Source organism: Nomascus leucogenys, chromosome 12, assembly GCF_006542625.1.
Source record: "Nomascus leucogenys isolate Asia chromosome 12, Asia_NLE_v1, whole genome shotgun sequence".
Taxonomy (NCBI): domain Eukaryota; kingdom Metazoa; phylum Chordata; class Mammalia; order Primates; family Hylobatidae; genus Nomascus; species Nomascus leucogenys.
In genome coordinates, this window is record NC_044392.1 from 84,692,613 (window position 1) to 84,708,426 (window position 15,814).

The following is a 15,814-nucleotide window of genomic DNA, read 5'->3' on the forward strand; positions in this document are numbered from 1 at the left end:
ATGAATGCTGAGACAACTGGAAGATGCACAGAAGAGAATTTGCTGTACTGAAAATACACCACTGCTTTTTGTCTGATTATTCACACTTAAGCTTAAAAAATGTTTAATAAGCTAGTCCCCTACCTCAAGCCTTTGAGAAGAAGGAACGGCCAGGATGCCAGAGCCAGCGTCAATTCCTGACTCAGCTACAGGGGATGCAGCCTTTTCTATTTGTGATAATACTTCTCAGAGCATTCACAGGCTCTACTGCAGGCAAAGATTCACCTCCATTGGCCACAGACCAGCACTCCCAGAGTTCAGTTCTGGGGAGGAAAGCGAAGATATGAGTCCATCTTTGCCCATTCTCTGCAAAATCCTTCAAGCTGTGCTTAGAAGTGACAAAAGTCCAGTGTTTAAGTGAGTCCAGTTTTGTAGCGAGAGGACACTACTTTGTCAGAGTGCCAAACTGCTCTATTCTCTTGAAAAGAGTCCTGTAGAAGGCCTATGAAACATCTGCCAACTAATACCTAAACAGATGGCAGGGAATTTTTTGGATTTTTCTGAGATTGATTAGACACTGGTCAGTTAGATAAAGAAATCATTATCTAAAAAGTGTATTCTCCTAGCATTTGTCTGGCTATGACTTCTAGCTGCACAAAAACATAGAAAATACAGCTTGTCACTAAGATAGGGAAAGTTAACAGTTTCCCTACCCAATGAACTACATTTCCTATTATTTTCCCACCAACACCAGAACAACACTGAAAAGGGCAAGAAATTAAATGATACTTGTGATTCTGTGTTATCTTCCAAATGGTGGTGATACTGGAGGTTGTGTTAATAAGTCATTAAAATTTTTATTTTGTTGTAATAAAATTTATTTTTAGAAAACATTTTCTATTTATTGGCAACCCTATATTATTGGTAGAAAAATGTACCATATAATCAGAACTCCAAACTATGTCAAAAAAGCTATTATTAAGAAATGTGTTATTTCTTGTTACTTATTCTTAAAAAACAAGACCCCTAACAATCCACATACCTCTACTACATTCCAAGTCTGTAAGAGCATAAAATCTATGACACGAGGTGCTCGGGATCAGCAGTACCACTCAACTATTGTGAGAGCTGCTTACTTGAGGCACTTTAAATTAAAACAGGAAATAAATCAGTATTTTAGCAAATCTAAATTTACAAGTTTGGACTTGATGTGTCTGTCCTTAGTGAACTGAGTTAAAGCAATATTGCACCAATTAAGCAAAGTAAATTAAGACCCCTCAAAAAAGGTGATATAGTAAGAAAATGTCAATTTAATCATTTACTTTAGCAAGCAAGCAATTTGTAAACATTCAGTAGCGGCAGCATCCAAGTTACAAACAATTTAAAAAGAACCAAGATTAGTGATTATAATTTTTCCTTCCCTTTCCCCAAAAGAAAAAAAAAATTTGGAAATGAATGACTTAAAACCCTACAAACATTGAACATTCAGTTATGTCTTCTATCAGCCTTCTATGCATCCTGTTTTATTTTAAAAGATGTATCTACTCCTAAAATGCATTATCTTGTAATAACTTGTACGTGAGCACTTGCAATCTAGGAAGTTGTTCCTGCACATCACTGTGCACATATTATCTTAGTTTAAATCCCATTTGCAAAGGGAATATTTATGTCTTGATTCAATGCCTCTTTGACTTCGAGTGGCAGGGTGTCAAAAAGGTGATCTTCCACAACAAGCCCGCTTTTCTTGAGCATCCGACACTGGCCCAGCTGGGCTGGCAGGCGGTCCAAGCAGTTCCCCTTCAGCTCCAGCTGAGTGAGCTGGGAGAGCTGACCAACTTTCTCTGGGAGTGAGGTGATGCAGTTTTGTCCCAGATTCAAAGTCCTCAACTTTATGCATTTAAACAATTGTTTTGGCAGAATGTCCACTTTGTTCCCAGTGATATGCAAATGCTGCAGGTTCTGAAGCAATCCTATTTCTATTGGAATCATTGAAATGTTGTTGTAGCTTACATCTAAGCATCTGAGTTTCTGTAAACTAAATACTGCCACTGGTAAGGATTCGAGCTTGTTGTTAGAGAAATAAAGTGACTCCAAGTTTTTGACATGGGTAATAGAGGGAGGAATAGTAACAATTTTGTTATGCCATAATTTTAAACAAGTCAGTCGTTTTAAATGCTGGAAACTGATGATTTCCTCAATTGTACGAATGTTATTTGACTTTAAATCCAGTTCCTGTAAATTAGAGAGGCTGAAAATAGCATGTGGAATTCTCTCTAGTTCACAGTTCTGGAGTTCCAGCTCAGCGACATTCATCATTTTCTTAAGGCTGTTCAGTACCAAGAGTTTAGTGCCGTCATTATGAATGACTAACTTTGTAAGATGTGGAGCCACATCTGTAATGTTGGAGGGAACTTTGGTCAAATTGCTCTTCACGTGGAGAATCTTAAGGTGCCGCAACTCTCGGAGAGATTCAAGTCCTATCATCTTATTGTTTTCAGAGTTCAAATTGCCTATTAAGTACAACTCTCGAAGGTTTTTGAGCAAATACACCCAGGCAGGAATTTCAGCCACATCGGTGAACTTCACGTGAAGGCATCTCAAGTGATCGCGAAGAAAGCTAAAAGCAGTCTGTTCAACTTTTGCAGGGCAGTGGCAGAGGTGGAGCTCTTGGAGGTTAGTCATTTGAGAAATCTTAGCAGGAATTTTAGCTTCTGGAATTAGTTCAAGCTTTAGCACATCCAGGTCTGTGAGGTCAAAGACAGCATCGGGCACCCCCGACAGCATGAACAGATGCAACTCCTGCTTGTCCTGGGCATTGCGTGAAACGTGCTGCCTGAGTTTCTCAAATGTCCACTCATGGTTCAAACTAATTTCCCTAAGTTTATTTTCACTAACTTCTGACAAGAACACACCAAAACGCTTGGAATATAGCTGGTCATACTGGTCTACCATGTGGAGAAGGAACGCAAAATCGTTTTTGACATCTGGAATGTCACTAAAACTGCTCTCTTCTCTGACTTTTTCAAAAGAATATTCCTTCAAAGGTATCCTGAATAACCAGAAGAGAGTGTAGAGGCAGATAAAGCCATAAACACAAATAATGGATATGTAACTGATGAGAAGCTTTTTCAACATGTAAGCCATATTGTGGGTGCACTCAAATACCTCGTAACCAGTCAGATGCTCAACTTTGGGCTTGCAGACGTGTTCGAAGCTGATTGCGTTGACAAAGTTTGCTGTATAGCAGAGAATAAAAATGAACTTGGCTGTCTTGATAACTGTCTGGACCACGTAGAGTTTATAGATCAAGTCACTATCCTCCACATGGGCACGGAACTTCCTCACTTTCTCAAACAGGGCTTTCGCCTGCTCTCCATCCTTTTTATCCAGGATTGTCATGCTGGGAACTTCAATCACAGGCTTCTCAGCTGAAAACTTAAAGCCAGTTTTACTGATCATTGGTGTACTGGCGCTGGGGCTCCCTTCATCACTGCTGGTAGAAACATGCTTTGGTAGAGTCTGGGCACCTGTTATTCTCTGCTTGTTTTCCTCTGAGTCTTCACATGCTGTCTCAGACAATGCTTTTGTGGTCCAAGGGGATTCAAAGCACTTTCCTAATATTGAAACAAAATGTTCTACTTTTGAGCATGTTTTGGGATATTTGAACCAAAAGTTGCTACTGACCATGAGAATAATAGTATGTATAAGAGCAAGGTATGGAAAGTACTTAGAATACCACGGAAGGGCCAGATGGTAACACATCTGATTAATAAATACATATTGCTGAAAATCCAAGTTTGTTTTTCGACCTGTTGGATCTTTCTTCTCTTTCTTTGCCTCCTGATTTGGAAGTGCAAAATCCGTGCGAGGATATGTGGCTCTGAGAGGTATGTCAGGTGTCACAGCAGATGTCCCAAAGGAAATGTCATTTGTTGTCCGCCCATCTTGGTCTCGGTTGGTGGCTGCTTCCATCTTCGGGATGTTGGTGGTGACGTCGGCATTTTCTGGTGGTGTATGTGCCTTTGAATTTACAGGAGATGGCAATACTGGCAAACAGACCACCTGATCTTTGGTAAGTTGCATGGTTCCTGCAAAGATGGCTACCATTAACATAACAACAGCCAGGTAATCCATAAACACATCCCACCATGGTTTCAGGATTCGGTAAGTTGGCTGAATGTCATTAAGTGATGCAACTTCCGCAAGGGTAAACATTCCTAGAAAACAAGAAGACAAAAGACATTATTCTAGAGATGCAAGTGAAAAGAATAAATGAGAAAAACCCTATGCCTGCTCCAAACTAAAGTTTTCTCATTCAGGTCCTATCTTTTTATCCAATATAAATGTAGTAGAAAATAAACTAAAAGGGGAATATATAGCTTTTCTCTCCTAGTGCAAGGGAAGAGGGAAAGAATGAGTAAGAATTGCATTCTAGGTAAGAAATGATGACAGACTGCACCAAGTCCCTAGTGGTTACTTAGTGGACCTTGAAGGAGGATACGACAGCAGGATGGCATTTGTTGTGGACTCATTAAAGGTTAAGACTGAAATTTGGAGGTCGAGGAGTGAGATGACTCTTATTTTGTATAAGCCAAAATTGAAGGGTCTGTGTATACCATTAAATACCATTAAACCCTGGATAGTCTTATGTTCCAGACTTAGTTCTAACACTTACTAATGGTTGATTCCTTAAGCCTTGTGTATTTCCCATCTGTATAATAGGGATGAAAACTTCTAAGGGTTGTTGGAAAGGTTAAATTAAGTAATGATTGTGACGCTCTTAGCACACCCTCTGGCCACAAGTGTTTGTTAGCTGTTTACGTTAGCTCCAATCACTCTGGTGGAAGTGTCCGTGAACAGTTGAAAGTAAGGGTCTAGTGTTTAGGAGGAGTCTTACTATACACACTTGGGATGTATCAATATATATAGCTGACACTCTGGCCTTTGATGCAGTCCTATGGAAAGCACGTGGTTTGAGAAGACAGCTCAAGACTCAGGTGGCCATGAAATAATCAGTGATGGTGATGCTGAATAAGTCAGCACCAGGAAGACATATGATCTCTACCAAAGCAGGTGACCTGAGCAGCCATGAATGAAGCCCCGGTGCCAGGAAACTTGAAAACGTGGTTATTATTTGCTATCAGCTGGCAGCTTTATAGCACTGGAACTAGTTTATACAAATAATAAAGGACGAGGATAATCATCCTGGAAGTAACCAAGAAAAACAGTGTTTATAGTGGGAAGTAATGGGAATACGCTGCTCTAATTATGTGCATGAACTGAGTGTTTCAACTTCTTGAAAAACCACATGAACATATTTTGCTTTCTTGGGAGGTTCTTGGTTTCCATATTCATATTGCTTTGTCTTTTTTAAATAAATAAATCATGTTATTTCTTTAAAAACTAGCAAAAGACCAAGCAGTAAAAACCAAGGCAAGTACCCCAGAGTTTTGGGAATGCATGTATTTTTTTAAATTAAGGATGGAAGATGAATTTTTAATGTTTTATTTTTATTTATTTATTTATTTATTTATTTATTTTTGAGACAGAGCCTCACTCTGTCACCCAGGCTAGAGTGCAGTGGTGCGATCTCAGCTCACTGCAACCTCTGCCTCCTTGGTTCAAGCGATTCTCCTGCCTTAGCCTCCCGAGTAGCTGGGACTACAGGCATCCGCCACCATGCCCGGCTAATTTTTGTATTTTTAGTAGAGACAGGGTTTCACCATATTGGCCAGGCTGGTCTCGAACTCCTGACCTTGTGATCTGCCCACCTTGGCCTCCCAAAGTGTTGGGATTACAGGCGTGAGCCACAACACCCGGCCAGGAAGATGAATTATCTATTCATGGGTTGTCTGGAATGCTGTGTTGAGGAGGATTCTGAGGCTGATCCTGGTTTCAGTAGGAAACAGTGCTGTGACTGATTACTCATGTCTTCCTTGGATGACACAGTGAAGAAAGGTGGCATTAGTACTTTGATTCTGCTCTGTTTTAAATTAAGTTTCTGAGAGCAGGGACCAGGTCTTTTTTTTTTCTGAAACCCTTCCACATACCTAGTACTGCACAGAGTAGGTACATAATATTTCTTAATAAAATACAATGTATACTACAGCAATGATCACATCTGTAGTTAGTTTTGTAAGCGAAATTATCTCTTATGTAAGCAGGTAAACACAAGCCTAAGAACTCTAAACATAAAATTGTTAGAAATCACATTCCCAGACTTCAGGGCTTAAGTATGAAATGCCTGGTATCCAGTCTTTGTAATAAAAAAAAAAAAAAAGAAAAGAAAATTACCAAGGAAGTGAAAAAAAGAAAAATAACTATTTGTCCCTTAGTAGGGGAAGTGGCAGATAACATGCCCACTTGAACCCCTTTTATTCTGAGCTCCTGTATCTTGTGTGTGGGTTTTGCTTTCATGAATGGCTTGGATACGCAGGAAGAAAGGCTACTGGAAGCATAGGAAGCTAAACTAAATGAGAAGCAGCTCAACCTCATGTCATTTTGAGCTCTTCAGTTCCTATCTAGAATGCACAAAACACAGCATCAAGCACAGAATGACTCTTACTTCACGCACAGAGACTAGAAAGTACACCTTGCACAGGTTTATTTCTGGCAAGGAACGTAACAGTCATACCTGGGGACCGTGGCTTTTGGCTTTAAAGGGCCATCTGCGTGAGTAATAGGAACAATAGATTTTTTTTTGCATGTAGTAGTTCTTTCAAATAGGATTTTTCTTTACTTTTTAAATAGAGTCATTAACTGCATAATGGTGTTTTGGTCAACAATGGACTGCATATATGATGGTGGTCCCATAAGATACAAGATGGTGGCTCATGCCTGTAATCCCAGCACTTTGGGAGGCCAAGGTGGGTGGATCATTTGAGGCCAGGAGTTTGAGACCAGCCTGGGGAATATGGTGAAACCCCATCTCTACTAAAAATACAAAAATTAGCCAGGCATAGTGGTTCACGCTTGTAATCCCAGCTACTTGGGAGGCTGAGGCAGAAGAATTGCTTGAACCCGGGAGGAGGAGGTTGCAGTGAGCCAAGATCACGCCACTGCACTCCAGGCTGGGTGACAGAGTGAGACTCCATTTTATAATGAAGTACATAGAAACCTGATATAGAGCACTAATCATTGGCATTACAGATCAAGTAGGGCAGCGGTCCTCAACCTTTTTGGCACTACAGACAAGTTTTGTGGAAGACAATTCTTCCAGAAATGGGGGTTGAGGGGAGAGATGGTTTTGGGATGCAACTGTTTCATCTTGGTTGGATCATCAGGCATTAGATTCTCATAAGGTGTGCACTACCTAGATCCCTCACATGCGCAGTTCACGATAGGGTTCACGCTACTATGAGAATCTAATGCTGCTGCTGATCTGACACAAAGCGGAGCTCAGGCAGTAATGCTCACTCTCCCGCCGCTCACCTACTGCCGTGAAGCCCAGTTCCTAACAGCCCTTGACAAGGTACCAGTCTGCAGCCTGGGGCCCGGGGACTCCTGAAGTAGGGGAAAGGACTGATATTCAGTCATGATGTTGGGAATTTGGTTTTCCATATGAATACATACATACATGCATATACACACACACCATCTAGCTTTGTGTGAGTACACTCTGATATTCACACAACAATGAAATTGCCTAACACCACATTTCTCAGAAGGTATCCCCATGAAGTGACATGTGACTGTAGTTGTATCTGGTTCTAGGGAGGCCAGGATGTCTGGGTTGGCAGATTGAGAGATAAGTGAATTTTGAAAGTCAAGTGTACTGAGGACATTGGTTATTTGCCTTTTACACCATGATTATTACAACTGGTCTTTCTGCTGCCAGTCTTTACCTCCTTTAATCCCTTTTCCATCTTGCCATGGGTCCCTTGGTAAAAACTCTCCAGGCTCTCTCTGTTCCAGGCCAGTAACTTCTGCCAGTTTCTCTAACAAGCCATTCTCTCCCTTGTGTTCAGCCTCTCCAACACTTTGTTTCCTCTGCCTTGATTACTTCCTCCCTACCCCTCTTCACTAGGCTATCAGGTTTCTGCAGCCTTTTCCAGAAAGCCTTCCCTGATCCCCTAGTATGGGTGCGGTGCTTCTTCGATGTGTTCTCACAGAACTCTGTACCTCCGCCCATCACAGCCCTTATCACACTGTATTTACTTGTCTGATCTCCCATTGGATTACCAATTCAATGAAGATATGCACTATGTCTAACTTCCTTCTTTGTCCTATGTATCCAATGCCTGACAGTAGGTGCTCAATCAGTGAAATGATTTTGAGATCTTGATCATCATCTTCAGCATCCTAAAAATTCCTTGAGAACATTTATTAACATCTACAGATGGTATTGGGCAGAGGAGCATTTTATTAACCTGAATTGCTACCACAAAGCAACCTGGATCTATGCAAGAATGAACACTCTAAGCCAGGTCTCAGCATAAAAATAAATAGTTAAAGGACCACACAGCAGAGACATTGTTGGATTCTTGCAACCAGCGTTATTTTGCAGCTGTTGAAGTGTCAATGGTAGTTTTCAAGCACCTTGTACTCAGGACAGGCTTTGATCCCAGGAAATAGAAGAGGCTGTCCACCTTCCCAGTGGGAAAAGAAATGTTCAAAGGTAGTGGCAGTGGGCATAGAAACAGAGTGCAGAGTACTGTAACTTCACACACGGTCACCAGCTCCGGCCCCAGACTCCCCGCAAGAATGGTAACACTGAATAACAGACAGCACACGACCACTCCAACCTCAGGTGAGCTCCTGTCTTCCAGTACATTGTCTACTCTGCCACCCCCCACCAGAAGTTTTGTGCCCTTGCTGTTTTCTCCAGCCCATTTCTCTTTTTTCTTTCTATTGAATTTTTCCTTATTAAGTCCCAGCTCAAGCACTACCTTTTCCTTCAAATTGCTATCATGTTGTCTAATAATAATCTGTTTGTAGGCCGGGGATGGTGGCTCATGTCTGTAATCCCAGCACTTTGGGAGACCGAGGTGGGCAGATCACCTGAGGTTAGGAGTTTGAGATCAGCCTGGCCAACATGGGGAAACCCCGTCTCCACTAAAAATACAGAAATTAGCGGGGCTTGGTGCCAGGTGCCTGTAATCCCAGCTACCCAGGAGGCTGAGGCAGGAAGAATTGCTCAAACCCGGGTGGCGGAGGTTGCAGTGAGGCGAGATTATGCCACGGCACTCCAGCCTGGGCAACGGGTCAAGACTCCCGTCTCAAAAACAAAAACAAAATCTGTTTCTAATCTTGGTCTCTTCCACTAGATCTTGAGCTCCTTGTAGGCAGAGAATATGTCTCGTTCACCTTTGTAATCCACCATGACCTACTCTCACCCTTGAAGAACACAGATGGCATTTAGTGATGATAATGGTGACAGTAATAGTGGCTATCACTTGTCATTTTCCTTCCACGTGGCAAACACTGTACTAGGGGCTTTACATCTGATACAACTTCCCAGTTTTATACAGAGCACATTCCTGAAAATGAATGTACAAAAGTTTAGTTTAAGCTTTTGGGGGCTAAGAGAATGGCTCTATTTCCAAATGTTGTATGAAATTATAAAATCCACCAGAATTCCTAAAATTAAAATGACAGATAATACTAAGTGCCAGTGGGCATGCTGGAGCAAATGGAATGCAAATACTGCTGGTGAGTGTGTCAATGTTGGGAAACTCTGGGAAATGTTTTAGTATTATCTACTAAAATTGAGCATAAGCACACTCTATGACCCTGCAATTCCACTGCTAGGTATATACCTGTAAGAAACACGGGTATATATTCATCTAAAAACATGTATGAGAATGCTCATAGCAGCACCATCTGTATTAGCTCTAAATTGTAAGCTGTCCAAATGCCTATCAACTGTAGAATAAAAGATGTGGTATATTTACAAAATAGAATACTAGGCAGCAACAAGAATGAATGATCTGGTTACATGGGTGTGTTCAATTTATAAAACGTGATCTGTACACTCAGGCTTCCGCTTCAGTAAAATGTTTTTGGTATGTATGCTTTCACTTCAATAAAAAGTTTCAGTAAAAGAAGCTGCTGCAGAAACAGCTGTCCTAGGAATGTGCTGTGACATGACATTGAGGCTGTGCCTCCACCCTGTCCCAAGGCACACCCCGGCTGGCTGGGATTACATGCCAGGGAAGCCTGTCTCTTCCTCTGGTGGTATCCCCTCACTATTTATTTCCCCGGCCTGAGAGTAGGTGCCTGCTTTCTCTGGAGTACAAAGGACTGATTCTGCCATAGAAAAGAAGGTGCAGAGGTAGGAACATACAATATCTGAAAGCTCTGGGTGGAACAAGTTGAACACAGGTGGAGCGTAGTGGAACATTGCCTGAATCCTATTTAACCTTCACAACATTACTCTAAGCAGCCAAAGTGTTGTTATTTGCCCTTGAGAGGGGAAGAAATAGACTCACAGAAGTTGTAGACGTTAAATAATTAGTAGCAGAGTCTGGATTTAAAATCCCACCTAAGGCCAAAGCACATGTTCTTCCTACCGGATTACCTTTTCTTCTTTATTTCTCATGTTTGCAGTGCGTTTCAGTTTGCAAGCTACTTTCCTATACAAGATCTCTATTTATTTTCATAATAACCCAGTGGTCTAGGCATTACTACTGCCCAACAGTATGAGGAAACCTGAGGCTCAAAAAGCTTAAATGACCTCTCTGAGCTAATTAAGTGAGAGAGCTAACAGAATCTTTCATCTCTAAATCTTTTTCTCTACCACACATCATCCAATGCCTGTGTTATTGGCTAAGGGTTGGCTATGGAAGGAGGAAACTCCTTACTGTTGTCCTTGGCTTAGAGGTGACAAAGCAATGAAATTATGTAATCACCACCATCCTTTCCTGACATTCACTGGGAATTTAAGAAAGCCACCAGCCCTGTGCCAAGCACCATGGAGGGGAATGCACAGATGATCTAATACAGATCCTTGCCCTCAAGGAGATCCCAGTCTAATGCAGGATGATAAGCAGTAAGTGTACAATTACAACATATTAGGTTGGTGTGAAAGTGATTGCAGTTTTTGCCACTACTTTTAATGGCAAAAGTTGCACCAACCTAATAGTAAGGGCATTGCTCTCACCTTAATACAAAGTAATATGAAGTTAATACAAAGTATAGCAGATGCACAGAACGGGGCAAGCCCAAGTCTGCATGTAGTAACTGGGAGAACTTCACAGAGGTGTGGTTTTGAGCTGAGAGATGAAGGAAGGGTGAGACATGAGGTGGTGGGGAGAGGAGGGAAAACAATTTTGACTGAAGAAATGGCAAGGGCAAAGGCATAGCATGAGATAAATAATGTGTTAGAGAAAGTACAAATAATTTTAATGCTATCCCAGTTATTGGTCTAGTATACCCCTGTACAGATATCACATCTCATGGGTAAGCCAAAGTATGGAAACCAAAGCATGGATGTTAAGTATAGGCTTAAGAAAGTGCCCAGGCCATAAGGCAGAAAACCGGTACTTTCCAGCAATGTCAGCCACAGGACTTGACTTAATGCATCTGTTATACCATTTTACCCACCAAAAATGGGGATAATGACATATGCCCTTTCTACCAGGGGGGTATTTCAACCATCAACTGAATTAAAGATGCACAAGCACTTTGAAAACAAAAGTAGCTTTTCATATATACTGAGTGTGTATATGTATAAAGTATATTGAACACATATTTATATAATATAGTATATTAAGTACATTATGATCCTCTAGTGACTTATTTTAGGTTCAGGGCGTACATGTGCAGGTTTGTAACATGGGTAAACTAGTTGCTAAGGCTTGGTGTATGAATGATCCCATCACCAAGGTCAGCAGTCCCCAACCTTTGTGGCACCAAGGACTGGTTTCATGGAAGACAGTTTTTCCATGGATGGGGGAGGGGGATGGTTTTGGGCTAACTCAAGTGCATCACATTTGTTATGCACTTTATTTCTATTATTATTACACTGTCATATATAATGAAATAATTATACAACTCACCATAATGCAGAATCAGTGCGATCCCTGAGCTTTTCCTGCAACTAGACAGTCCCATCTGGGAGTGACGGGTGACAGTGACAGATCATCGGACATGAGATTCTCACAAGAATAGCAGAACCTAGATCCCTTGAATTCACAGTTCACAATAGGGTTCACAGTCCTATGAGAATCTAATGCTGCTGCTGATCTGACAGGAGGCAGAGCTCAGGCAGTAATGTCAGCAATGCGGAGTGGCCGTAAATACAGATGAAGCTTCACTCACTCTCCTGCCGCTCACCTGGTGCTGTGCAGCCCAGCTCCTAACAGGCCATGGATCAGTAGCAGTCCGTGGCCCAGGGGTTGGGGATCCCTGATCAAGGTCATGAGCACAGTACCTAATAGGGAGCCTTCCAACCCAACTCCCCTCCTTTCTCTCCCCCATTAAGCAGGCCCCTGTGTCTATTGTTCCCTTCTTTGTATCCATGTGTATTCAGTGTTTAGCTCCCACTTATAAGTGAGAACATGTGGTATTTGGTTTTATGTTCCTGCATTACTTTGCCTAGGATAATGGCCTGCAGCTGCATCCATGTTGCTGCAAAAAACACGGTATCTTCTTTTTCTATGGTTGCATAGTATTCCATGGTATATATGTACCATATTAAAAAAATATCCAGTCCACTGTCAACGGGCATCTTGGTTGATCACATGTCTTTGCTATTGTGAATAGTGCTGCAATGAACATACAAGTACACATCTTTTTTTGTAGAATGATTTGTTTTCCTCTGGGTATATACACAATAGAGATTGCTGGGTTGAATTACAGTTCTGTTTTAACTTTTTTGAGAAATCTACACACTGCTTTCCACAGTGGCTGAACTAATTTACATCCCCACCAGCAGTGCATATGTGTTTTCTTTTCTCTGCAACCTTGCCAGCATCTGGTGTTTTTTGACTTTTTAATAATAGCCATTCTGGTGTGAGAGGGTATCTCACTGACTTTTTGATTTGCATTTCTCTAATGATTAGTGATGCTGAGCATTTTTTTCATATATTTGTTGGCCGCATGTTATGTTTTCTTTTGAGAAGTGTTTGCTCATGTCCTCTGCCCATTTTTTAATGGGACTGCTTTTTGCTTGCTGATTTAAGTTCCTCATAGATTCTGGATATTAGACCTTTGTCAGATGCATAGTTTGCAAATATTTTCTCCCATTCTGTATGCTGTTTACTGTTGATAGTTTAATTTGCTGTGCAGAAGCTCTTTAGTTTAATTAGGTCCCACTTGTCAATTTTTGTTTTTGTTGCAATTGCCTTTGGGGACTTAGTCATAAATTCTTTGCCAAGGCCAACATCCAGAATAGTATTTTTTAGGTTTTCTTCTAGAGTTTTTATTGTTTTAGGTCTCACCTTTAAGTCCTTTAATCCATCTTGAGTTAGTTTTTGTATATGGTGAAAGGAAGGGGTCCAGTTTCAATCTTCTGCATATGGCTAGCCAGTTATCCCAGCACCATTTATTGAATAGGGAGTCCATTCCCCATTGTTTGTTACTGTTGACCTTGTCACAAAGATCAGGTGGTTGTATGTGTGTAATTTTGTGGACTCTCTGTCCTGTTCCAGTGGTCTGTGTGTCTGCTTTTGTATCAGTACCATGCTGTTTTGGTTACTGTAGTCTTGTAGCATAGTTTGAAGTCATGTAATGCGATGTCTCCAGCTTTATTCTTTTTGTTTAGGATTGCTTTGGTGATTTGGCTTTTTTTGGGTTCCATATGAATTTTAGAATCGTTTTTTCTAATTCTGTGAAAAATGACACTGGTAGTTTGATAGGAATAGCACTGGATCTATATATTGCTTTGGGAAGTATGGCCATCATAACAATATAATTCTTTCTAATGTGTACTTAAGCCAATGAGAGAAGAGATCAGCACCTGGTTTCTCTGCATCCTATCCATATCTTGAGGTTTGATCTTAGTGAATCAGGACTCAGAATGGCTATAAATGGTTATCAAGGGACTTTCGTTTTTTAACTTGAGAAAGGTATATTTAGTAAGTATTAATTGCATATATTCTTTGATTTCTCTTTTATAGTATGTCTATTGCAAAAGACTTAAATAATTACATTATGTGGAAGTGGGTTTCACATTCCAAAGCTTCTCTTTGTCAATGGCACACATGAAAATCAGCTTAACATTCCTGTAAGCAAACATTTCTCATGGAAGTCAAGGAAGCTTTTTGTACTAGAACTGAAAGGGAAAGTTATCGGACTTTGGTTGAACAAAACTAAATCTGAAAATAACAGGGTTGAATCTAAATCCTTTTAGAATTATGATCCTGTTTTCTTATTGAAATGTATGGTTAGTAGTAATGAAAAAAATCAATAACAGTTCAAAAATCAGAAGACATGGTTGTTGGACAATTCTGTGATTACACTAAAAAACACTGAATTATATACTTCAAATGCATAAATTGTATGGTATGTAAATTCTATCTCCATAAAGCTGTTAAACTAAAGAAACCAGATCTCAACCTTTGTTTATTTTACTGCCTAAACTGCCTTTCAACAAAAATAGGACAGTGAAGGTAGATATGATTGTAGCCTATTGTAGCTATTCATGCTAGACTACGTTCTAAGTTCAAGTATGTTTTTAAATGATTGCTTATGTTATTACCTCTCTAACATTCATGCCTCATCGGTAAAATCTTAATAATAAAAACCATCTCATAGTGTAATGTATTAGGAACATCTGGTTTAGAGTCTGGCACAAAGTAAGCCCCCACAGATGTTGGCTGAATCTGAATTTAAAAAAGAAAAAAAGAATCATTGAGGAGAAAAGTCTGTCTTAGTCTCTAACTGAAGATGACTAGACCAATTCGTTGAATTTTGAACTAGCATGTAGCACCATGTACACAGAGTAATCCTGGAATAAATGACTGATGATAAATATTTGGCATTCAATTTTACTTATTCTCTTAGATGCATTTAAATTAAAATTATTGGCTAGACACAGTGGCTCATGCCTGTAATCCCAGCACTTTGGGAGGCCAAGGCAGGTGGATCACCTGAGGTCAGGAGCTCGAGACCAGCCTGGCCAACATGATGAAACCTGCTCTCTACTAAAAATACAAAAAGTTAGCCAGGTGTGGTGGCGAGCACCTGTAATCCCAGGTACGTGGGAGGCTGAAGCATGAGCATAGCTTGAACCCGGGAGGCAGAGGTTTCAGTGAGCTGAGATTGCCCCACTGCACCCCACTGCACCCCAGCCTGGGTAACAAGAGCAAAACTCCATCTCCAAAAAAAAAAAAAACGAGCAAAAATGCTCTTTGTTCACATTTGTTAGTCAGAGTAAATGTGGGTAGCTTGGTGACTGCTGGAAAACATATATTCATGAGATTGTTATGAGCAATAAAGGAAACCTTAGCATTAAAACAGAAAAATATAATCACCTAAATTAAAACTTTAAAAGTTGGCCAGGTGCAGTGGCTCACGCCTGTAATCCCAGCACTTTGGGAGGCTGAGGCGGACAGATCATCTGAGGTCAGGAGTTCGAGACCAGCCTGACCAACATGTGGAACCCTGACTCTACTAAAAATTTAAAAATTAGCCAGGCTTGGTGGCAGGTGCCTGGAATCCCAGCTACTCGGGAGGCTGAGGAAGAAGAATCACTTGAACCTGGGAGGCGGAGGTTGCAGTGAGCTGAGATTGTGCCATTGCACTCCAACCTGGGCAACAGAGCAAGACTCTCTCAAAAAAAAAAAAAAAACTTAAAAAATTTATCTGTACTAGGAGGTCTTAGTACCCCTATTAAAAGAAGGAAGCCAAATGGCTTTGAAATATTATTTAAATAAGAGTTTAATGTATAAAG

General features: G+C 40.7%; 1 protein-coding gene across 3 annotated transcripts in view; it reads right to left on the bottom strand.

The window, feature by feature from the left end:
- Positions 1 to 1,269: 1,269 nt before the first annotated feature.
- The window catches only part of LRRC8D (leucine rich repeat containing 8 VRAC subunit D), a 116,770-nt gene continuing 102,225 nt past the window's right edge, over positions 1,270 to 15,814 (bottom strand). For all 3 annotated transcript variants that reach the window (XM_030825068.1, XM_030825070.1, XM_030825069.1), the window contains one exon: positions 1,270 to 4,196. In XM_030825068.1, coding sequence (XP_030680928.1) covers positions 1,618 to 4,194 — 2,577 coding nt within the window. In that variant the 5' untranslated portion in view covers positions 4,195 to 4,196 and the 3' untranslated portion in view covers positions 1,270 to 1,617. The remainder of the gene's footprint in view (positions 4,197 to 15,814) is intronic.